Source organism: Hypanus sabinus, chromosome 11 (assembly GCF_030144855.1).
Source record: "Hypanus sabinus isolate sHypSab1 chromosome 11, sHypSab1.hap1, whole genome shotgun sequence".
NCBI lineage: Eukaryota > Metazoa > Chordata > Chondrichthyes > Myliobatiformes > Dasyatidae > Hypanus > Hypanus sabinus.
The window spans coordinates 63270042-63294397 of NC_082716.1; the positions used below are offsets into that span (position 1 = coordinate 63270042).

General features: G+C 38.0%; 1 protein-coding gene across 5 annotated transcripts in view; it reads left to right on the top strand.

The window, feature by feature from the left end:
• The window catches only part of tprb (translocated promoter region b, nuclear basket protein), an 88905-nt gene that overhangs the window by 33688 nt on the left and 30861 nt on the right, over window positions 1-24356 (top strand). For all 5 annotated transcript variants that reach the window (XM_059984497.1, XM_059984499.1, XM_059984498.1 and 2 more), the window contains exons 15-31: window positions 296-459; window positions 2114-2265; window positions 6562-6710; window positions 7385-7547; window positions 7851-7985; window positions 8333-8473; window positions 8697-8859; window positions 9488-9654; window positions 12331-12483; window positions 15633-15749; window positions 15953-16156; window positions 17197-17381; window positions 18874-19021; window positions 19234-19371; window positions 19823-19954; window positions 21844-21974; window positions 23119-23329. In XM_059984497.1, the coding sequence (XP_059840480.1) occupies window positions 296-459; window positions 2114-2265; window positions 6562-6710; window positions 7385-7547; window positions 7851-7985; window positions 8333-8473; window positions 8697-8859; window positions 9488-9654; window positions 12331-12483; window positions 15633-15749; window positions 15953-16156; window positions 17197-17381; window positions 18874-19021; window positions 19234-19371; window positions 19823-19954; window positions 21844-21974; window positions 23119-23329 (2653 nt within the window). The remainder of the gene's footprint in view (window positions 1-295; window positions 460-2113; window positions 2266-6561; window positions 6711-7384; window positions 7548-7850; window positions 7986-8332; window positions 8474-8696; window positions 8860-9487; window positions 9655-12330; window positions 12484-15632; window positions 15750-15952; window positions 16157-17196; window positions 17382-18873; window positions 19022-19233; window positions 19372-19822; window positions 19955-21843; window positions 21975-23118; window positions 23330-24356) is intronic.

Here is a 24356-nt window from a genome sequence, read left to right on the forward strand (position 1 = left end):
CTCTGCTAATATATTTGCACTAATTGCATCGTAACAGATTGGATTTAGATTTATCAACATCAGTCCCTCTTACTCTCAAAACCTCATTGTCTCTCTGTTAAAGACCAGTTCTCTGCTGTCTCATGTCTCTGGGTTACGTTTGTGCATATCCCTGCTGCTCCCTTATTGGAGGTAGTGTTTTGTCTAACAGTTAAACAAATCATTTAATTCGGTTAGACTCTAAATGTTACCCATTGAAGTTGTCTTTCTAAGAAATAATACAATAGGTAGAATTAATAATCTCTTTGAACTGCAGAATTTCCGAACTTCAGCTGAATCTTGCAGAGGCTCTGAATGAACTTGAGCGCCTTCGTGAAGCCAGAAGTCATCAGATGCAATTAGTGGAATCAATTGTTCGGCAGCGGGACATGTACCGTACACTGCTTACACAGATGACTGGAGTGACAATACCAATACAGGGTAAGGAGAGATTACCAAATGTTATTTAATTTGCGTGGCATGCTGAGAAATTCACAGAGTGCGATTTTGTGCACTTTTTGTGTTATTCATAGACAGTGTCACAGGAAGGAATGGGGCATATGTTCTTGTTTCTGAAAAACATTGAAAGAAAATCAGTTACTTGTGTTGTGAACTGATAGAAAAATGTCACCTGGATACTTAAAAGCAATGAAGAAAAATTATTTTCAACTTTGTGATGCACCCAGCAGCTTAAAATCAGTTATTAAGGAAATCCAGGGAAGCAAGGTTCTTTAAAGTATTTATTGGAGGGTAAAGTGTGAGAGTTTGAATTAGCTGGAGCTTATTAGGCCAGTGAAGAGTTAGAAAATGCTTGTATGTCAGTCCAGAAGCATGTTGGCTTAAAGTCTACAGTGCTCAACAAGCAAAATAGGCAGAGAGAGTTAATTGAAACAAAAGTAGAACATGTAAAATGAACTTCAGATGTTTAAATCAGGAGACAACAAGCACTTCAGGATGAAGTTGGACAGGGGTAGTGGTGATTATTTAAAATTCTGTTTGGCATTATGCAAAAGGACAAAGATGAAAAAGTGGTATGTGTGAACAATTGGAATAAGCAAGCAAAATGAACTGGAAGTAGAAACTAAAAAGTGGCACAATTGCATTGCAGTTAATGTTCCAAGGATCTGCAAGTTCTATCTGAAATTGCATATTTCTCTGTATAACACTGTTTTGTCCACATCCAAGTTGTAGTAGATTGAATGGTGCTGAAAATTTTCCCCGGTATAGGACAAGAATAAAAGTAAGTTGATGTGCATGTGAGAATGGGAATAGATTGTAGCGGTGCAGAGAAATAAGGTAACTGGAATAGTTTGCACAGAAATTGGTCCATGGTGGTTTCCAGAAGAACAATGTGTCAAATGTTTCTTGTGTCATTCTCAGTAAGTTTGGGTAAATTGCTCAAAGTGCATTGAGGCATTTGATAATTGAGACTGTGTGTTTTGGGCTTGTTTCCATTATGAAAATGACTGGTCACTTGAATATTACCCTTTCCCTTGGACCCAACAAGTGTTAGCTATTTCACAAAGCTTGTAGAAACAAAAGGTATAGGAATGATCTAAAGGTTATTTGGAAGGCAAATAGTGCATGTAAAAATATTGGCAAGAAAAAAAAAATCAAAGATGGTTTTTTCATTTGAGGAAAGGAAGGATAAAATCTGAGAGCAGAAAACATGAGTATGTTTTGTAGAGGAGGTGAATACTATAAATTAACCCTTGTTACAGGAAGGACTTGCTAAGCCACAGGGTGCGGAGCATATTTGATGATGCTTTCACTGCTGGAGGAATTTAGTTATGAGGTGATGTAGGCTAAGCTTAGCTTTCGGCATTAATGCAGCTAAAAATCAGGTGAACTGAGCTTTTGGAGCAAGAAGGTTTGAGGGATTATGATCAAGGTGCAGACTTGATGTATGCGTGGGCTAATTTAAATTAGCATTTCCTGTGATTAATATGAAAGATCCATGGAATTACAACACCTGAGGAGGCTAATTGATTTGTTTAAATCTATACTGGTTGGAAACTTGTTATGTGGCCAATTTTAAGAAATTTTAAAAGACCTATTATGATGTGGTTTATCCCTGTTGTCACCCCAAAATTAGGAAATATAACAGAAGAGATGCCTTTAATATCATCCACTCCAAAAAGGTCTCCAGGTCAAACAAAACAATTGCCCCAGTTGACCTCCACACCAGCTCCAGTTCCTACAGTCGAGTCTGCGGAACTTGTTCAATCAAAGACTGCACTAAAACAGGTAAGGAGGAGTACAGTACACAATTTCTCCATAGCATTTGGGTTCTCCTATTTACTCATCTTAAACATTGATTTATCTGGATTTATACTAGTGTTAATGTTGGTGTAATACAGGGAAAAATAGTCTAAACATTTAAAATGGCAAATAACATTGTTTCATCTGTATTAGTGGTTGAGTTTTTAGAGATTTCAATCACATTTTTGTTCTGTATAATTTAGCAGTTTTTGTTATTTCTTTAAATCATCTGGTTTCCACCACAAGCTTCAGAATAAGAAACAAATCTTGCCACTGACATAATAGAAGTTTATTGTTTTACGGCAGCAGTATAGTGCAAAACTGTAAAAATCTAAATTGCATAAAAAGTTGTCCAAAAAAAGTAGTTCATGGACCATTCAGAAACTTGGCGGTGGCTGTTCTTAAGCTCCTGTACTTCCTCCCTGATGGATGTATGAGAAGAGGGCATGTCCCAGTGCTGAGTCTTTATTGATAGATGCCACCTTTCTGAGGCATTGTCTCTTGAAGATTCCTTGAAGGTGTGGAGGGTTGTGCCCATGATGGAAAATGTAATGTCTTGTAACTCTCTGCACTCTCTTGCAATCCATTGCATTGGAGACTCCATACCCAGGGTATGATGCAACCTGTGTGGCTTTCCACAGTACATTTATAGAAATCTGCAGTAGTCTTTGCTGACGAACCAAATCTCCTCAAATTCCAAATGAAATCAAGTTCTGCATGTGATTGCTTCACTATGCTGTGCCCAGGATGGATCCTTTGAGATGTCAATGCCCAGGAACTTGAAACTGCTCATTCTTTCCAGCCCTGACCCCGCAATGAGGGCTGGTGTGTGAGTTTCCTGACTTTCCCTACCTGAAGTCCACAATCAGTTCCTCAGTCTTGCTGTTGTGACACTCAACCAATTGATCTGTCTAGCTCCTGTCTGCCTCCTCTTTGCTGTCTGAGATTCTACTAATAACAGTGGTGTTGTTGCTGAATTTATAGATGGTGTTTTGAGCTGTGCTTAGTCACATAGTCATGAGTTTAGAGGAGTAGAGCAGTGGGCTAAGCACGCATCCTTAGGGTATGCTTGTGTTGATGGTCAGTGAGGGGGACACTAACTGTGGTCTCCTGATAAGTAGTTCAACAAGGGAACTTTGATTTTCATGAGACTATTTAAGGTTATCATTTAGTTTTCACATTGGGAATTAAATCAGTGATACTGTGTATTAAAACTTCATTTTATTTGTTTATTCATTGGATATGTGATTCTAATAATATTCTTTGACATGGTTAGGTTGGGCAGATGACCGACAATTTAGATATGAGTATATTTTAAAGAAAATTCAGAATCTGGACCCTAGACACCTGAAGCCAAAGTAGTTAAGAGCGCTCAATTTGGAAACTTACCTACTTCCTATCTGCATGATTCAAAATCTTAAATGTTGAGGATCACTTTTCATCGAAGAATCTTTAATAAATCCTGTAGCGGTGTACTCCATGCAGCGCTGAAATAACAACACGTAGTCAGTGAGCTGCAGTTGCAAAAGACATTTATTCACACTTTGCGGCCTCACTTTAAAGCCTTCCTGTTCCCGCCCTCCCTGGGCAGGAATGCTGTAGGGGGCACGTATTCACAGTCCCGTCCCGCGCGCGGGCTCTTCCCCTTGCTGGTGAAGCAAGCTTGGTGCCCTCCTTGGGACCGGCCTCAATGCCGGCACGCGCCACTTTGTGAGCTGGTTCAAGTGCGCTGGGAAGTGGGTCGCCACATACCCCCCCCCCCCCAAAGAACTGGCGATACACCCCCCAATGTCCTCAGTCTGAGTTGATCCCTGTTTGGGAAATCTGCCTCTGCGCTGTGGTGCCTGAATCTCGACTGGCTGCGCCAAGTCCACATGGGCCGGTTTGAGTCGGTCCACTGTGAAAACCTCCTCTTTCCCTCCAATGTCCAGCGCGAATGTAGACCCGTTGTTTCTGATCTGTTTCTGGGGGCGACTGTATGAACTCCTCAACCTGGGCGGCTGTCTCCTGGTCGAGGGAGCTCACCACATAGTAGTAACGTGTGGCATCCGAGTTTATCTGCCGAATGTGGAATTGGGCTTCTTGCTGGAACCATAGGTGACGTCGCAGTGTCCAGAAGCTTGGCAGTTTTAACAAAACTGCATGAACAGATGTGGTGTCGTTCATCTCTGGTCCAAATATCGTTTGGACCGTCGGGGTCACCAGTTATAGCGGTGTGCTACACGCAGCGCTGAAATAACGACACGTAGTCGGTGAGCTGCAGTTGCAAAAGTGGTTTATTCAAACTTCACAGCCTGGGCGGGAATGCTGCAGGGGGCGCGTATTCACAGTCCCGTCCCGCATGTGGGCTTTCCCCCTTGCTGGTGAAGCAGTCTTGGCGCCCTCTTTGGGACCAGCCTCAATGCCGGTGTATGCCACTTTGTGAGCTGGTCCGAGTGCGCTGGGAAGTAGGTCGCCACAATCCCATGTTTTAAGCAGTTAATCCCAACCCAATATTTCCAGTATTTTTCTAAATAGTAGCTTGTATCCATGCTCTTTAGTTATTTAGCTCAAATTGTGTCTTCTATTATTACATACATGTGATTTCCAATTGAAATCTATTTGTTTAACTAACTTGCAAATGTGAAGATATTAATGGACTGTTTTTAGAAATAGTAAGACCTAATATATTCTACTTTCTCACAATCTCACCCCAATTCCCTGCCATTGTATTTTTCTTGTTCTTCCTCAGTTATGTTCATGAAACACTGAAATAATTTAGAATCACGATTCTGTTTTCTGAGACCTAATCAACTTCAGCTATTCCTATTCCATGTGTGAAATTAAAATTGCAGTCAATTGCAGTTGGCCATACCCAAGTTGAGAAATTTTGCTGCATGATTCTCACTTTGTCTTCTTCAGTAATAATGCCAAATCAACTGAATTATGATCACAATTACCAAAATGTTGTCATTTCCCCTTCTTGTTCCCATAAACTCCCTGTGTTCCTTCTCTCTTGTAGGGCAAACAGCATAATTTGCGTATTTTATTATGTATTCTCTTGCTTTTTATGCCTTGCATCTTGCATTTTTGAAATTCCCTTCTGTATGACTGTCTCGTGGTTTATGATAGATACACCCAGCATGTGGATTTAACCCCATAGACATGGGAGCATAATTAGGACATTCGGTCCACTGAGTCTGATCTGCTATTCTATCATGGATGATTTATTTTCCCTTTAATTCCATTCTCCTGCCTTCTCCCTGTAACTTTTGACACCCCTTCCCCTTATTAATCAAGAACCTATCAACATCAGCTTTAAATATACCCATTGACTTGGCCTCCACAGCTGTCTGTGGCTGAAGACATTCCTCCTTATCTCTGTAAAAGGGAGACATCCTTCTGAGGCTGTACCCAGCCCCCAGTCCTAGACTCCCCCACTATAGGTTCAAGATTCAATATTGTGTAATGTCATTTCTTATAGAGAAGTGTAAAGGAAAATGGAATAATATTACTCTGGATCCAATGTAACACAATAAAAACACAGTAAGATAAAGAACGTAATACTAAGAAAACTATATATATTTATTCTCCTTTTAAGCACAAATGACTTTAATGTTCTGAGCATACCATCCAACTCTGCAGCTGAATACACTTCGAGTTATTTGCTGTCTGGTCATGCAGTATCCTGCAACTGGCAGTGATGTTAGTGATCAACTGCCTTGTGGTGATAGATTTGCAACACAGTAAAATCTGAAGGTACCCAGCAGGTCAGGCAATATCTTGAAGGGGATTAAACAGAAAAAGAGTTAACTTTTCAGGCTGAGACCCTTTGTCAGAACTGGAAAAGGAGTAGAGTCAGAATAAGAAGGTGGGGGAAGGGCAGGAGAACAAGCTGGCAAGTGATAGTTGAAACCAGGTGAGGGAGGGTAAAGGTGAGAAGAGATGGTGGGGGTAAGAAATTAGAGAAATTGATATTTATACCATCAGATTAAAGGCTACCCGGAAGGAATGCAAAGTAGAATTAAAATGGGTGGCCACGGGGAAATCCCATGAGTGAATGGGCTTGAAAAAGTGGTTCTCCAATCTGCTTTGGGTCTTCGTCCAGCATCTGTAAATTTTCTTTTTTAACGATAAATTTACAAATCAGGTTGATGTAATGCTCGGAAGTGAACATGCTGTAGTTGGTACTATTGCTACAAAAGTAATTAAGAAAATAAGATGAAATATTTATATTTGGTTGTCAAAAACAAAAAATTAATTTGTGTTGACTTCTAAGAATTTTAAAAATCACTATTTCAGCTTCAATTACATTTTGATATTTACAAAAAAGAAAAGGCAGCGAATGACAAAATATTAAATGATCAGAATGAGAAACTTCAAGAACAATTGACACAGATGAGAACAGAAAACACAAAACTGTCTACCCAACTGGAATTTGCCTCCAAACGGTATGTATGAGAATCAATGCTTTATAGCTTTCTTCAAAGGGTTATCTAAATTGCAAATCTCTGATTTCTTCGGTGCTTATTCCCTAAAACTCAGGCCTGCTTTTGCTTTATTCTGATTTTGAAAAGTTCTCTTCAATGCATTAAAATATGCACCCTGAAGAGCTATTAGCCTTGTGTTTCTGGCTTAGTATGGAAATTCTAATGACATTTTATTACTTGCACACTCAAGAGAAATTTACTGAATGTTTATGGGGGTACATCCAGTTTACTTTTTGTGCTTTGTTCCTTTATCAGCTCACAAAGCCTTGATATTTCTATCATGATATTGTTCATATGCCACTTGCATTAATGTCACCCTCTTTATTTCATGTTTTTTTAAGAAACCCTTTAACAAGAAATGCTGCTTAAAGTCGTGATTATTTATGTTTACAGTGCATTCTGGAGGACAGGCATTGAAGCAAGTGATTAGGGAGGAATTGACTGATTATTTTTTTTCTTTATGGCTTGTCTTTTTCTGAAAACAGCCAAACATCACTGCAAGGCTCGATTGAAATAAAAGGAGTATAAATTATGTTTGTTAAAAATTACCATAATTTTTTCTTATTTCTGTTCTAATCTGGCAAATAACCCGCTATGGATTATCACAAAATGTAACAATTCATTTTTCATGTTAGATATGAGATGCTGCAGAACAACGTAGATGGATTCCGCCGTGAAATTGCTTCTTTGCGAGACAGATGTCAGAAGCTTACCACAACAGTGCAGAAGCAAGAACACATAATAAACAGCATGACTCAGGATTTGCGAGCATCAAGTGAAAAATTGGCTTTAGAAGAGGTAAGAATTTTAAGGAAACAGTATGCCTGGAGAAAATAGTAAGTTTGGAAGAAAGCATGTAGTCATTTGCTAATTTTCCTTTTATTATACATATGGTGAAGTATTTCACAGGCTTTTTAACATGTTTATTGAATGAATTTTGTCCAGTGCAGCTACTTGGCTTAAATCTTGATTGTGCCATGTTTTGTTTTTACAGTGTTTTATCTTTTTATGGAAGAAATTCATTTCATTTGAAATAAGTTACAATAGTTTTAGGAAGCTGAGCAGTTGAAAAATTTTTAATGTTCTATAATGCTCTGACAGACCCGAGGAGAAAATTTGAGAAAAGAAAAAGATATGTTGAAGATGGCAGAAATACGCCTGACACAAGAGCGGGATTCCAAGTTCGCAGAACACAGGGGACAAAGTTTGTTACTAACAAATTTACAGTCCATTCAGGTAAACTATTGAAAAATTTGTGGTCTTGAAGTAGAAGTATTAGTCACAGAATATTAGGTGTAAGAGGTGACAGTAACTTGAATTATGGTGATGGCAGTTTACTAATAGTTAATTTGTAGTTTGCCTTCAAATGAACAATCATTTTTAAAGAATATTTGCATTTATAAAATTGGTCTTAGTAGAAACAATTCTCTTAGCAAGCATTGGAGAATAATCTGTGGAGACTCAGAATAAAGGTTTGGGATCATTTTCTCCTTGAATATATAGAATTTTTAATGTTTTAAAACCTTTGTTCATATTTTGTTTTAAAGTAATTCTGTTTACATTTAATTCTTGACAATACATAGCTGAGTTTGGAACGTGCAGAAACTGAGACCAGGCAGCGCTTAAACAACCAGATTGAAAAACAAGAGCGTGAAATTGAGAAACTAAAGAGAAAATGCGAATATGAAGTGGATCAACGTCATTTGCTCGTCAGAAACCAGGATGTAGGTTTACACCTTTAAAAATAATGGTATAGGATGTATAATTAATATTTTCAATCGTGTTTTGACAAATTTAAGAGACTAGCAAATTATTGGAGAACAGAGTAGAAAATGAAAGAGAACCAATGTTCACAAATCATTTTACAATAAGAGTAAATGTTACTGTTTTGATTGGTTCTATAAATTTATACTTTAGATGTGTATTGATTTCTACTTTCTCTTGAAGATTCAACTTATGGAAATCAAGAAGCAGCTTGAGATGGAGTCTAATCTTCACACAAAGACAAAAGAACTTCTGAAAAACTCAGAAAAAGAAGTTAGTGCCTTGAAGTTACAATTGAACAATCTTGAAAGTAAATTGGCAGAGACTAAGGGAAGTGATTCTAAAGGTAAGTCATCTATATGAATGTGTGTAAATAGGCCTATATTCTTTTGTCCCCTGAGCCAGTGCTGACTCAACATCCCTCTATAGTCTGGAGTAACCCTTCAATAGCAATATTTAATTTTACAGCTTAATATTCACAGGTTTAATATCTGATTGTATGTTTGTTGATTATGGATGATGTTTATCTGTAGGTATAGTTTTGTATAACCTCTTAGCTTACAGTTTAAACCAACTTTCTTATTGTTTTCCAATTGTTTATCTTGAGCACGTTGTTATTGCTCTCATTCATAATGCATGGATGTAGCTTGCAAAGACTTAGTTTATTACCTAACCTGAAATGCTCTCTTGAACACAGAGCTGAGCTGCAAGGAAAAAGAGAGAAAATCTAGCTTAGTCAAACTTCAGGTTTTTCTTAAACCCTGCCCACCCCCCCCCCCCCAACCCCCATACTACACATTCACAGGGCTTGAGAGTTAGTGACTGAACTTGTTAGTGGAAATGTTCTTTAGGGAACAGTTCTCTAGATGATAGTGAAGAAGAATAGCATATCAGAATAAATTACTTCCATAAAGAATGAAGCATTATTGTTGACTGAAATTTCAGTTAGTCATATAGCTCTGATCTATTCCCAGGTGACTCAAATACAGAAGAAGATATCGATAACCTCCGAGCACAGCTTAGGCAAGCCGAGGAACATGTTAGCGACTTGAGAGAACGCCTCAAGACTACTACAAGCAATGTGGAACAATACAGAGACATGGTCCTTAGTCTGGAGGACTCTCTTAGTAAAGAGAAACAGGTAGGTAACTTATATACATCGAAAAAATAGTTGTTTTGATGGTATGTTGAACGTGAGAAAATATGAAGCAGGAGTACAGCAATGCTGCCTCCATCCTGTTTCACAATTTAATAAGGTAATGACTGATCTGGTCTTGGCTTTAATGCATTTTTCTTGCTTATCTCCATACTGCTTGACATCCTATGTTGGCATGTTTGTAAATCTTTGTGTTGAACATATTTAGCAAGTCTGCCCTCAGTCCTCTGGTTTAGAGAATCTAAGTCATCCTCCCCACCCCCTCCCCCAAGAAGAAAACTTACACCATTTCAATCTTAAATGGACAACATCTTTTTTCTGAAACTCTGCTGTTTTCTCCTCTCATTCTTCAGAACATGAACATTGCAGATTTCATTTGACCAACCTTTCTTCACACATTAACCTCTATTTTAGTAAACTTTGTCATCAATTTTGTAGAGCATGTATTTTCTTTAGGTATAGAAACCACTCAGGAGAGTCTGTTGTATATTATAAGATTTCTCTTCATTTCTATGCCCTTGGCTATAAAAAGGCAATATTTCATTGAAATTTCCTAAATTATAACCTTTTGATGTTTCAGACATTAGGTTCTCCATACAGAACCCTTTGTATTCATCATTTTGTGATCTTGCTCTACTGAAATACCAATTTTCTTTTTATTCTTAGCGGGATAACAGCATCATTTTCCATATGGTAACTTCTGACTCACTCAATTTCTATCTTTTTGCAGGTTCTTCATATCTTATAAAGCAAATTTCAAAGAGCCATGATATTTTTAAAGGTGGAACTAGTTGTGTATCTAACGTTATTAGAGAGTAGGGCAGCACAGAAACCATGTAGTCTGTTCAGAACTATGAATCTGCCTAGTCTTATTGACCTGCATACCCCTCCCATCCATGTACCTATCCAAATTTTTCTTGAATGTTGAAATCTTGTCTGCATCTGCCACTTATGCTGGCAACTCCTTCTATACTCACCACCCTCTGAATGAAGTTCTCTCTCATGTTCCCCTTAAACATTTCACCCTTAAGCCATGACCTGTAGTTCTAGTCTCACCCGTCGTCAGTGGAAAAAGCTTGCTTTCATTTACCCTGTCTATGCTCATAATTTTGTATACATCTATCAAATCCACCCTCAGTCACCTACACTCGAATAAACTAACCGATTCAACCTTTCCCTTTAACTCATGTTCTGAATTCCTGGCAACATCCTTGTAAATTTTCCCTGCAGGCTGTGTTTCAAATGTGGTAATGGAAAACTATAGATTATCCCATTATTTTTAATGTTCTTTTGAATGATTGAATTTAAATGGTAGCTATATTTTGCACTGGAGAAGTTCTCTTAGAATTGATGGCTCTTCTATTAACAGCATAAAAAAGACAGAATGGAAGTGATGTATATGGGATCCCATTATATTTCTGCTGCCTGGTGTCACTGATTTCTTTTGCCCCATCCTTTGAAATATACTGTGATCTCTTGCTGCACTTGGTTTGCAAATTTGGGAGTACTTCATTTTTGTTGGGATGTGAGAGTACTGAAATGTGAATAATCAATAGCAATCCTTTCAGCTGGAAAATTCAACAGACATCCCATTTATAATTCAATTTTGCCATTTCAACTTGTACCTGTTGACTTTCATTTGAGTAAGATTTGAATTATGACCATAAGACACATAAGAATAAGGTCACTCAGCCCATCAAATCTGCTCCTTGGCTGATTTATTATCCCTCTTAAACCCACTCTCCTGCCTTTTTCTCCATAACCTTTAATAGCCTGACTAACCAAGCACCTATCAACCTCCGCTTTAAGTATACTCAGTAACAGCCGTCTGTGGCAATGAATTTCACAGATTCACCCCCTTCTGGTCCAAGAAATTCCTCCTCATCTCTGTTCTAAATGGATATCCCTCTATTCTGAGGCTGTGCCCTCTGGTTCTAGATGTTAATCCTTTCATTCCTGGAATCATTCTCAGGAACCTCTGGATCCTCTCCAATATCAGCTCATTTCTTCTTGGATAAGGGGCCCAAAACGGCTCATAATACTCCCAAGTACGGTCTGACCAATGCCTTATAGAGCTTCAGCATCACATCATTTCCAATCCTCACGAAATGAATGCTAACATTCCATTTGCTTTCCTTACTACTGGCTCAACCTGCAGATTAACTTAAGTCCCTTCGCAACTCTGACTTTTCAATTTTCTCCCATTTTAGAAAATAGCCTACATCTTTATTTCTTCTACCAAAGTACATGACCATACACTTTCCTACAATATATTCCATCTGCCACTTTGCTCATTCTCCCATTCTGTCCAAATCCTTCTGCAACTCTCTGCTTCTTCATCCTCCACCTTTCTTGGTATCATTTGCAAACTTGGCCACAAAGACATCAATTTCGTTATCCAAATCACTGACATATAATATTAAAGGGCAGTCCCAACACTGCCCCTGTAGAACACCACTAGTCATCAGCAGCTAGCCAGAAAAGGATCCCTTTAAAATTAAGTTTGATATGCCACATCATTTCAGTATCAATCTGCAATCTTAACAAATTGGTACAAGGAGTTGTGCATGATTGACAAAGTAGCTGGAACTGATCAATGCCCCTACTAGAAGTAATTCTAATGGTGTAACTAATCTTTTTTTTTCTTTGACACATTTTCAGGTAACAGAAGAGGTACGGGCTGCAGTGGAATCTCGGCTCAAAGAGTCTAGTGAATATCTGGCGCAGTTAGAGAAGCGCTTGTTGGAATCTGAAAATGAAAAACAAGCTATCACAGATGAGAAGCACAAGGCAATAGAAAATTTGGAGCAACAGGTATGACATTTCATTGGAAATGACAGGAATAATCCCTTGCAAAATAAAATGAAATGCTTTAAGTTGCTTAATATATGCCTGTTCACAATTGTTGATTTTAGTGAATCCAGAGTTTGAATTTTAAGATTGCTACAGAGTGGATTAATTGGGCAATTGGTTAATCAGGGCTGCTGCTTATTTGGGACAATTCTTAACAGACAAAAACAAATTGAGAAAATTGCCAAGATTCCCTTCATTTGTTTGGGACTTGTTGCTACTTCATTGGGGCAGGGGACTTGCCGAGCAGGTTCTGCTGAGTATCGGTTGTGTATACTCGTGTGGCCATCATTAACATAGATGACAAATAACATGGGGCCAAAACCACTAGCCACAGGACTGGAGGATAGCTAATGTTACTGTATTGTTCAAGGAAGTCTCTAAGAATAAGCTGGGAAATTATAGGCAGGTGAGTAAGTAGTAGAACATAGAACTATAGAACACTATGGCACAGTACAGGCCCTTCAGCCCTCCATGTTGTGCCGACCCATATAATCCTTTTTAAAAAAAGTACTAAACCCACACTACCCCATAACCCTCCATTTTACTTTCATCCATGTGCCTGTCCACGAGGCTCTTAAATACCCCTACTGTTTTAGTCTCCATCACTATCCCTGGCAAGTCATTCCAGGCACTCACAACCCTCTGTGGAAAAAAAATTTAAAAAATAAAAACAAACAAAAAAAAACACACACTTAACCCTGATGTCTCCCCTAAACTTCCCTCCCTTAGTTTTGTACATATGCCCTCTGGTGTTTGCTATTGGTGCCCTGGGAAACAGGTACTGACTATCCACCCTATCTATGCCTCTCAATCTTGTAGACCTCTATCAAGTCCCCTCTCATTCTTCTGTGCTCCAAAGAGACAAGTCCCAGCTCTGCTAAGCTTGCTTTATATGACTTACTCTCCAAACCAGGCAACATCCTGGTAAATCTCCTCTGCACCCTCTCCATAGCTTCCACATCTTTCCTATATTGAGGTGACCAGAATTGAACACAATACTCTTTTAAGTGCGGTCTCACCAGAGATTTGTAGAGTTGCAACATGACCTCTCTGCTCTTGAACTCAATCCCCCTGTTAATGAAGCCTAGCATCCCATAGGCCTTCTTAACTACCCTGTTAACCTGTGCAGTGACCTTAAAGGATGTATGGATTTGAACCCCAAGGTCCCTTTGTTCATCCACGCTCTTCAGTTACTGATCATTAATCCTGTACTCAGTCTTCTGGTTTGGCCTTCCAAAATGCATCACCTCACACTTGTCCGTATTGAACGCCATCTGCCATTTTTCTGCTCAACTCTGCAGTCTCTCTATATCTTCTTGTAACCTTTGACAACCTACAGCTCCATCCACAACTCCTTCAATCTTCGTATCATCTGTAAACTTACTCACCCATCCTTCCCCCATTACATCCAGGTCATTTATAAAAATCACAAATAGCAGGGGTCCCAGGACAGGTCCCTGCGGCACTCCACTAGTCACTGACCTCCAGGCAGAATACTTTCCTTCCACAACTACCCTCTGCTTTCTTCCTTTAAGCCAATTTTTTATCCAAACAGCCAAGGTTCCACTTATTCCATGCCTCATGAGTTTCTGGATGAGTCTCTTATGAGGGACCTTGTCAAATGCTTTGCTAAAGTCCATGTAGACCACATCCACTGCCCTACCATCATCAATTTCTTTTGTTACCTCTTCAAAAAAACTCATTCAGGCTCATGAGGCACGATCTTTCCTTCACAACGCCATGTTGACTATCCATGAGTAGACTGTACTTCTCCAAATGCTCATAGATCCTATCCTTAAGAATCCTTTCCAGTAGTTTGCATATCACTGATGTAAGACTCACCGGTCTATAGTTCCCAGGTTTCTCCCAATTACCTTTTTTAAACAAGGGAACTACATTTACCATTCTCCAGTCCTCCGGCACTTCCCCTGCAGCCAAAGAGGTTTTCCAAAGAGGAAGATTTTTCAAGGGACAAGATACAGAAGTATATAGATATATAAGTGTTTTGATGCAGATATATAAGTGTTTTGATGGCCTAATTAGGAATAGTCAACATGGCTTTGTGCATGGTAGGTCATGTCCAGCCGATTAGACTTTTTCAAGGAGGTTACAAGGAAAGTTGATTAAGGGCAGGTAGTAGATGTTGTCTACATGGACTTTAACAAGGCCTTTGACAAAGTCCCACATGAAAGGCTGGTCCAGAGGTTTCAGTTGCTTGACACTCAGGATGAAATAGTTTGATTCTTCATTGGCATTGTGGGAGATGCCAGAGAGTGACATTAGATAGTTCCCTCCCTGATTGATAGTGATTCTGGGTCCATATTTTTTGCCAGCTATTTTAATGATTTGGATGATAATGTGAACTGGATCAGCAAATTTGTGGATGACAGCAAGATTGGGGGTGTAGTGGACAGTGAGGAAGGCTGTCAAAGTTTGCAGTGGGATCTGGACCAGCTGCAAAAAAAAAATGGACTGAAAAATGGCAGGTGGAATTTAATACAGACACATGTAAGGTGTCGCACTTTGGGACAACAAAGCAGTGAAGGACTTATTCCAAGTATTGAGGAGTCGAGTTCGGATGTTATATTGTATAAGGCATTGGTGAGGCTAAATTTGAAGTATTGTGTGCAATTCTGGTTATCTACTTATGGAAAAGTTATCAATAAGTTTGAAAGAGCACAGAGAAGATTTGGAAGAGTTTGCTGAAACTTGAGGACATCAGTTATAGGGAAATACTTTGTTTCTTTTAAAATAGAATGTGGAAAACATGGTTCCTTTTTTTATCCACAAGTACAGATTTCAATTACCTTAAGGCTATATGCATTTTTAATTTATCTTTTTTGAATACTGCACTGACGTCATCGGCTAAATGGAATTTTGAGCTCGATGTGTAATGTCATGAGCTTAAAGAGGTTAATTTCCCTCAAAGCTATGCCAGCTGGTGTAAACCATAGAAACTTAAGAATACATTTGTTTTTTTTTGCATCAAGGAACCATCATGTCATGGATTTAATAATGAATAATTATATTCGTTTAGCTGTTATTTTAATGTTGGACCATTCATTGATGCAACTTTATTTCATTACATTATTTTATTGCGTTGATTGCAGGCATCTGAACTGAAGAGAAATCTGAGCAATCTTCAGGCAGAGCTTCAGGATGCCGTTCAGCGAGCAGCTACTGCTGCAACCAATGAACAACAAGCAAGGGCTGATTGTCAAGAGCAGGTCTGCATAATTATTTTAGGCATTGTGGTTCTTTGGTTGTATGAGTCATAACTGATAAACATCAAGTGATTGTTTGACAATGATACATGCCTTATTTGATAGTGAAGTGGTTGGGGGTATTACCACAATTTGTAAAGAATGAAATAATTTGTTTTTTTTTCCCAATTTGTAGTTTTAACAGGCTTTTTTATTGGTGTTTTTAGGCTAGGTTGGCATCTGAAGCACAGAATAAATATGAACGTGAGCTGATGCTGCATGCTGCTGACGTGGAAGCACTTCAGATTGCTAAAGAGCAAGTTTCAACAAATGCACAGGAACGGCAGAGGTTGGAAGATGCTTCTCAAAAGGCTGAGGCACAGATGTTGGAGTGCAAGGCTGCCAAGGATGAAATGGAAAGAATATTGAAGGTAAGTAGGTTTGAAAATTGTGCAAGTAAGTATTTTCTTAGTTTGTTTCTATAAGGAAATATAAATAGTCTCTGCTAATTAAATGTAGTTTGTATCTATTCAGAATTCAGTGCCAATGACTCAGTGTATTGTTTATTTGTCCTCCTGTTTGGCACTATTTAAATGAAACTAAATTCAGTCACTTTATAATTTTTGTTTTTGAACCATGTGGCCTGATCCAAGTCAGAGAAGAACAATCCAGTCAGTTTCCAGTCCTTTCATCTGCAAGATATTTTCCATTTAGTCTTTGCCCAAAATTGTATTTGATGTGGTTTCTTTCTAATCAGTGGGATTTTTGAAATAATAGGCATAGAAAAGGCAGTGTCCCTTTATATAACACCTTCAACTAATCTTGTCTTCTACAGTAGTCATTCTGCTGACAACTATTCAGTATAGGGAAATTTGCTGCGATTCCTGCAGTTTTCAAAGCACTATAAATATGAAGTAGCTAATTACTGATCTCTCAACCTGATAATTTGCACAGGAATACTTTGAAGTTCTTTTAGAACTTAATAATCTAATTATGGCTTTAGATAAAATGTGGGCACAGGTTGAATTGAAGCAGAAAACCAAGTGTAATTTTCACCTCAAAGCTGTACTGGGCTTTCTGACAGGGAATCCCCATTTGTAAAAGCAATTTGGTGCAGAAGCTCCTGCAGCTGCAGTTGTGCTCAGCATTAATGAAGATTATGTGTATATTGGCCATTTATCTCAGATCAAGGAAACTTGCTTATAGCCAATTAGTCAAATAATCCCCTTCCATCTTGAGATCTGTTTACTTAATCCATTAACAAAGCTTCAGATTATACAATTTCTGCCCAAGACTCGATTTTTGTGAGTGGCATGCCCACCTCCCCAGAGTCATTCATGTGCTTGTCTTGTGTACCATTTGCAACAATTCAACAAGCACTGAAAGTTGACCAGCATCTGAATATCAAGGACAACCAGTACATGGTTACCAGGTTTTCATCCAGATCAATGTCATTTGTCCCATTGCGTAGGATGAAGTTTCCAAACTAACTGTGCGTTGTGAAGATCTGCAGAAACAGAACAAACTGTTGCTTGAGCAAGTAGAGAGCCTTAGCAATAAGATGGTGACTACAGTGCAAGAAACAGCTCAAAGCTCCTTCAATACATCTTTCAATGAAGAAGGAAAGTCCCAGGAACAGTTACTTGAAATTCTGAGGTAAATATAGACAGAGTGTTGGCATTTTCATGGATAGAACTCAGTTATGTGTACATAATTGTATCTAAAACGTCATTAGAGTTGGCTGTATCTAGTTTTAATCAAAATTACTTTTTCTTGTCTTTGAAGTTTCATTTGTAACATCAGAAGTTTGTGGGAATAAATTGTTTGCATTGTTAGGCTGCACATTTTGACCATTTTTATGTCATTTAAATAACTGTTCATAATGGAAGAAATGAAACAAATTTGGCACTGAATATTTGTCTGATTCGTTATTATTGGTCTGTAAATCATCTTTTAATATGCACTGAATCTGTGTGAAACCATCTGAAGGAAGTTATTTTTGCTAGTTACCTAAGAGTCTTCATCCTCAGTCATGGCATTAAACTCCAAATGTCAGCTAATAATTGAGTTGATCCGCTGTGCTTTCTGTCATTCTTTAACTAATTGTTATTGGAAGTTCATATTTGGAAAAGCTATAAACTTCCTTTCACTATGTTATTGGGAGGAAAGAAACCATTTTCTTGAGTTAAATATGCTTGTTACTGATTGCATTCCTTCACCCAGCGATGCTTTAGGCTGTACTAGATTGTGTAAATTGTGCACATCTCGTTCCACCTTCTACTCCAATCTGTGAAACTCCTGTACAATCTGTTACAAAGACCAACTGCTTGTATGTTATGCCACAATTGATCTGCCACTGAAGACCATTTTAGAATGGCCCTTCTCTGTCCAGATTTGTAATACGCTGCCCCAACTCCTAGTCCTCCATTGTCTCTAACTTGCTAATCCATAACCTTCTCCCCTAAAATCTCTGATTTAAAAATTTTGCAGTTTGTGGTTTAACTCCGTTTCTCCATCTCCGCAAGTTGCCCCTGTGCCTGCCCATAAACTTCAATTCCTGGTCTGGATTTTACATATACCTTCACTTCACCATTTGATACGTTCAGCCTCTCTGCCTTTCCACCTCTCTTTTTAGCTGATTTGGTCCTATGAAGTATCTTGGAACATTTTTTGACATCCCTTGGCAATCGTTTTAGGAACATTTTGAATATGGGAATTGCTATAAATTGTTAAAGATTATCACAGTTTGTCACAACACTTCTCATTATATTTGGATAAAGTCTGCTGTACTACATCTCAGTAATTTGATGCCCTAATATTTCATCACTGTGAAAGATCCATCTCACAGTTGTTCTTCAGAACAGCCACTTTTGCTCATTTACTTCTGATCTACTGAATGCCTTCAATTTATAGTCTAGCTATGCTACTTTGGGATTTCCAACAATGTTTTAATATTCCTGAATGTGCACCTTGCTCTCACCTTCTGTTGCATTTGTAGTTGTGACCATCTTATTTTTGCCAGAAATTTCATTCTGCCTTCAGCCTTTATACTTAAAAGGGAAAGTAGGTGCAAAAGAGAAGGGAAAAGCACCTGGTTTCAAAAAAAAAAATCAATTTTTAACATTTTAACCAAATCTGCATACCATAGGTTTGTGCGAAGAGAAAGGGAAATTGCAGAAACAAGATTTGAAGTGGCCCAAGTTGAGGCACTGCGTTATCGTCAGCGTGTGGAGAATTTGGAGAGAGAACTGAAGGAGGTGCAAGACAGTCTTAACTCTGAAAGGGAAAAGGTCCAGGTAAACGTACTAGCTTTGATACAAAATTCTTTCAGAAATAATTAAGGATGAGCTATAAAAATAAGCAAATTAGTGCTTTTAGACAATGGAGATTATAGTTATTACTGGAAAGTACATCTTCCAAATATTGCCTCCTTTAGCTCTCCTTGTTTAAATGTTTTAACAAACAATTTTGAATTGAACAGTTTGCTTCACGGTTTTTTTGTGTGCAGGTAACTGCCAAAACACTGGCACAACATGATGAGTTGATGAAGAAGACAGAGACTATGAATGTTCTGATTGAGACCAATAAGATGCTGAGGGATGAGAAGGAAAGGTTAGAGCAAGAACTCCAACAATCAAGGGCAAAGGTCAGTATACATTCCAAGAATAGTGGTTTGTGATATGAGGGAACTAGTAGGACTATTAGATAGATAATTGTTAGTATGATATTTGAGTATAATGGACAGATCAGTTCAATCTGCCATACGGAGAGGATTTGCAAATTATGAGAGCTGATTGGCATACAGTACACTCCCTAAAATAGCAAAGATTAAGCAGGTAGAGGTTTTGGAATACAGGGCAGTGCATTGGGGTAATTCATTTGGCTTACTCTTTGAAATTGTACTGAGAAATTTTACGTGAATGGGTTCTGTATGTTACTGAGAGCAGAGGGGACTTGATCCAGCACATTAGGTAGAGTGCAGTATCAGTCAGATCCAGAACAGAAGTTAAATTGGATTGTTACACAAGAAGAGGAATATTTTTAAGGAGTGTTGATTTAAGACAGAAGTAGAATGATGTTTGTTACATAATTCTTAGGTCCGTAAGCTAGAATCTGACATCCTACCTCTTCAAGAATCCAATATTGAGCTCAGTGAGAAAAGTGGTACGTTGCAAGCAGAGAAGAAATTACTGGATGAAGATCTCAAACGCTGGAAGGCCCGTGCCCAGGTATGCCTAATTTCCTTAAAGGTTTACTTGATTTGTATTACCAGGTTCAGTCATTCATTGCTATTAGTATTGCTTTTGGCAGAGGAGCCCATATTAGTAATGTGCAGCAAAATTTGATGTCTTTATCTGGGACTAAACTGGGAATAATGAAACAAGCTTCACATTGATGTCATTGAAGTAAAAATACAGGACCTATCCAGCCTATATATCATGTCATCTATAATTATTGTGTTTTCAAGTGCTTAATAATTTTCCTTAAGTCACAGCCATGTTTAATTGATTGTTTTCCTAGTTTAGATTCACAATTATGCAGCACAGAAACAGTACCATCAGCTCAACTTGTCCACACCAGCCAGCATGCCTGTCTATGCTAATCTCACTCACCTGCATTTGGCCTACATCCCTTTAATTTGTCCAAATTTCTTTTCAACATTGTAATTGTGTCTGTCCCCACCACCATTTCTTCCAGTTCTTTCCACATGTCCACTTGCCTCAGAGTGAAATAGCTTGCCCTTCAGATTCTCTTCAAATCGTTTCCTTCTCGCCTTCAGCCTATGGCCTCTAGTTTTAGACTTCTTTACCCTATCTATGCTTTTCATTATTTTATAAACCTCCATAAGAGTACCTCTCAGCCTCTTTTGCTCTGGGGAATAGAATCCCAACCTATCCAGCTCAACATTCCGGTAAATCTTCTCTGCACCCTTCCTAGCTTACTCTTACTGATCTTGTGATTAGTGGTGATCAAGACTGCACATAATAAATAAGGGGATCAGTGGTGGAGAGAACAATAAATTTAAATTCCTTCGTATTAGCCTATCAGAGGATCTGTCCTGGGACCAGCATGTAAGTGCCATTACAAAGAAGGCACAGCAGTGCCTGTACTTTCTTAGAAGTTTACGTAAATTTGGTATATCACATAAAACTTTGACAGACTTCATTAGATGCTCTGTGTAGAGCATCCTAACTGGTTGCATCATGGCCTGATATGGAAAACCCATGCCCAGGGATAGAAAATTCTACAGAAAGTGGTCTATTCAGCCCAGTCCATCATAGGCAAAGCCCTCCCCACCACTGAGCACATTTACAAGGAGTGGAGTGACTCCATCCAGGTCATAGTCTCTTCTTACTACTATCATCAGGCAGAAGTTTAGTTCCCAAGTCACCAGGTTCAAGAACAGTTGTTACCCTACAACTGTTATGCTCCCAAACCAGCGTGCATAACTTCACTTACCTTAACTCCGAACTGTTTCACAACCTACAGCCTCACTTTCAAGGACTCTACAAATCATGTTTTCAGTATTTTATTTATTTGCACAATTTGTCTTTTGCACATTGTCAGTTTTTGTTAATAGTTTTTCATAAATCTTGTTTCTTTATTTTCCTATATATGCTTACACAAAAATGAATCTCAAGGTAGTGTATGTACTTCAATAACAAATAACATAAAATAACATAATAATACTCTCAAATTTGGCTTAACCCATGAGTTACAAAACTGTAACAAGACATCCCAACTCCCATACTTTGACCTGTGAAGGCAAGCACACCATATGCCATATTCACCACTGCCTTTGTATCCTGCTTTACAGAGCTATGTATTTGTACCCTAAGGTTTGGTTATATAGTAACATTCACCAGAGTCCTGTCACTCACTGTGTACTACACCATCAACTTTGTCATCTGCATTCTCATCCAAATTATTAGTATATATGATAAACAACAGAGACCCCAGCTGCAATCCCTGCAGTACAACATAGTTTGGATTGTTTTCTTCCTGTTAATATAATCTAATTCATAATTTTTTTGCTTTAAGATTTAATGAAATAATAATGATTGCTCACATTTGAAATTTGGATATTAAGTTTTACTAAAATACTGTTGTATTTTAGCAATTAATCAATCAGCAGAAGGAGACTGACCCTGATGAGTACAAGAAACTGATTTCAGAGAAAGATACAAATATCAAACGCATTCAACAACTAACTGAAGAAACTGGCAGACTGAAAACTGAAGTTGCTAGGTAAGCAAGTGTCTCATGCATATGATGTTGAAACAAGACCAGTTGAAATTCTTTATCTTGGGAGAGGGATTTTTGATTAATTATGGCAGTGCAATTTTTTATGCAAAGGTAAATGAATGAAGACCCAGAGGCTGAGAAAGTTTAGTGATGGAGCCAGAATATGAAATGGATTGTTTAAATTTGTAAACAGAAAGAGAAAGTTGAAAATAACTTGCACTCCTCGTGCATCAACCAACCAGTACTCCGTTATTCACTGTTTTCTGCCTTCAGGTTGTGCTCCAGCATAGTCCTTCCAGTTTGATTGTTTTCTTGAGCATGATTTCTCTGACTGTTCCGTTCTTCCATGTTGGCTTAAGTGTTTTTTTCACAGTCTCACTCTGTTGGAGGTATAATAAAAATTCTGGCACGAGAATGTGGTCGTAACTTGTGGGTTAGCTACAGTGCCTTTATTTCAGACTTATGTACATGCACACTAGTATTATTATCAAATGGTTGGGCATTTTATCCCTCATTATGCTCCTGGGCCCCCATTTTTGTCCAAGAACCATCTCTATAAGTTGGTGATCCAAAGAGCCAAGCACAATTCCTATCTTGCCCCTCAACTTACTGCTAGCCATTGTTGGTGGATACTTATTTGAAGGGGTTTGCTGAACATAGCTGTTAGGATAAGATTTTGAATTTTACTCTTTCATTTTTTCTTGAGTTTCTCATTTTTCAATTGTTGTTAAGCTGTTTGAGTCATGTTTGGCTGGTTGCAAAAATATAATGTAGCCTCAGGGCCAGCATGGGCATAACCATGAGGTAAGTGCTAGTTATTGCAATTGTGTCTAATTTTGTGATGAATGTTCACACATATTGATCCAAAATGCTCACTGTACTGTTATCAATTGTGTTACAAAATTGCATTGAAGACATTTTCTTTTTGTGTTGGAAGATATGACAAATATATCTTCGCAGGAATCCACACTTGCTGAGTGTTGATATTCCTTAACAGAACTTGAGTGAATAATTGGTGCACTCTTTTTCTCTTCTCAATTTTAACCTGTCTCTCATATTAAATAAAAGTTATTAAAATTATAATACAAGCCCAATAATTGTTACAAGAACTGTTTGATGCAATATTGTAATGCTGCTTTGTTTACAGACTGAATGCATCATCCTCTGTATCACAACGTGATGTGCAGACATTGAAGACTGAACTCAGTAGGGTGTCTGTTGATCGGGATAAACTAAAACAGGAAATGTTGGCAAGGGTGGCAGATATTCAAGAAAAGAACAAAACTATCACCCAGGTTAAAAAGATTGGTCGTAGATACAAGACTCAGTATGAGGAGCTGAAAGCACAGTATGATAAGGTAACGTGAATAATTATGTTTGTCCAATCTGGGATCAAATACTAATTTCTTAATCTTTTAAGACATTTCAGTTCAATGCCTTTTTACATGTTACTTATCTATTGTGACTACCATAACGCTTACAAATCTTACAAAGATCATGTGAAAAAAAAATCTTCTAAATGGTACATGGAAGATTGTTTCATAATGATAGAAAACTAGGATTGTCAATTGTACTTGAGCTTTTTATAGAATAAAAATTGTACTTTTTATTTCCAAATTAGTATTATAATTTTTGGTATTTTTCTATGGACATATTAAGTTGAAAGCAAATATTCCAACAAGAACATTTAAATTTCAAACATCAGACTTTTTTGTCCTAGTTCACTCTTTAACTTTGTTATCAAAGACTATATCTTGGACTACAGTTAAAGTTGGAAAAACTAATTAATTGAAAACTAGTGGTAACTTTTCATAATGTATATAAATACAAGTGGCCCCCGTTTCTCGAATGTTCGCTTTACGATAGCTCGCTGTTACGAAAGACCTACATTAGTACCTGTTTTTGCTAACCAAAGAGGATTTTTGCTTTTACGATAAAAAGACACCCGCTTTATACATGTGTTACTGTGAGAAAGACTGCCATGACTGTGAAGCCTTGTGTAGGCAGTTGTGCGCGCATGCTTGATTTTGTTTCTCCACATCGATTTTGGCACGCTGTCTTCCCAATTTTCATAAGTGAAACTACACTGTACATACAATATTTCTATTTTATATAAGTTATATATTTATCATATCATTCCTACTTTTACTATATGTTCGTGTTGTTTTAGGTTTTATGTGTTGTTTGATTTGATAGGTTGTTTTTGGGTCTGGGAACACTCAAAAAATTTTCCCAAATAAATTAATGGTAATTGCTTCTTTGCTTCACGACATTTCGGCTTATAAACGGTTTCACAGGAATGCTCTACCTTCGGATAGCAGGGGAAACCTGTATTAAAAGTTAACCAGTAGCAAAAAGCTTTGCCAGAGTTATTTTTACAAATGG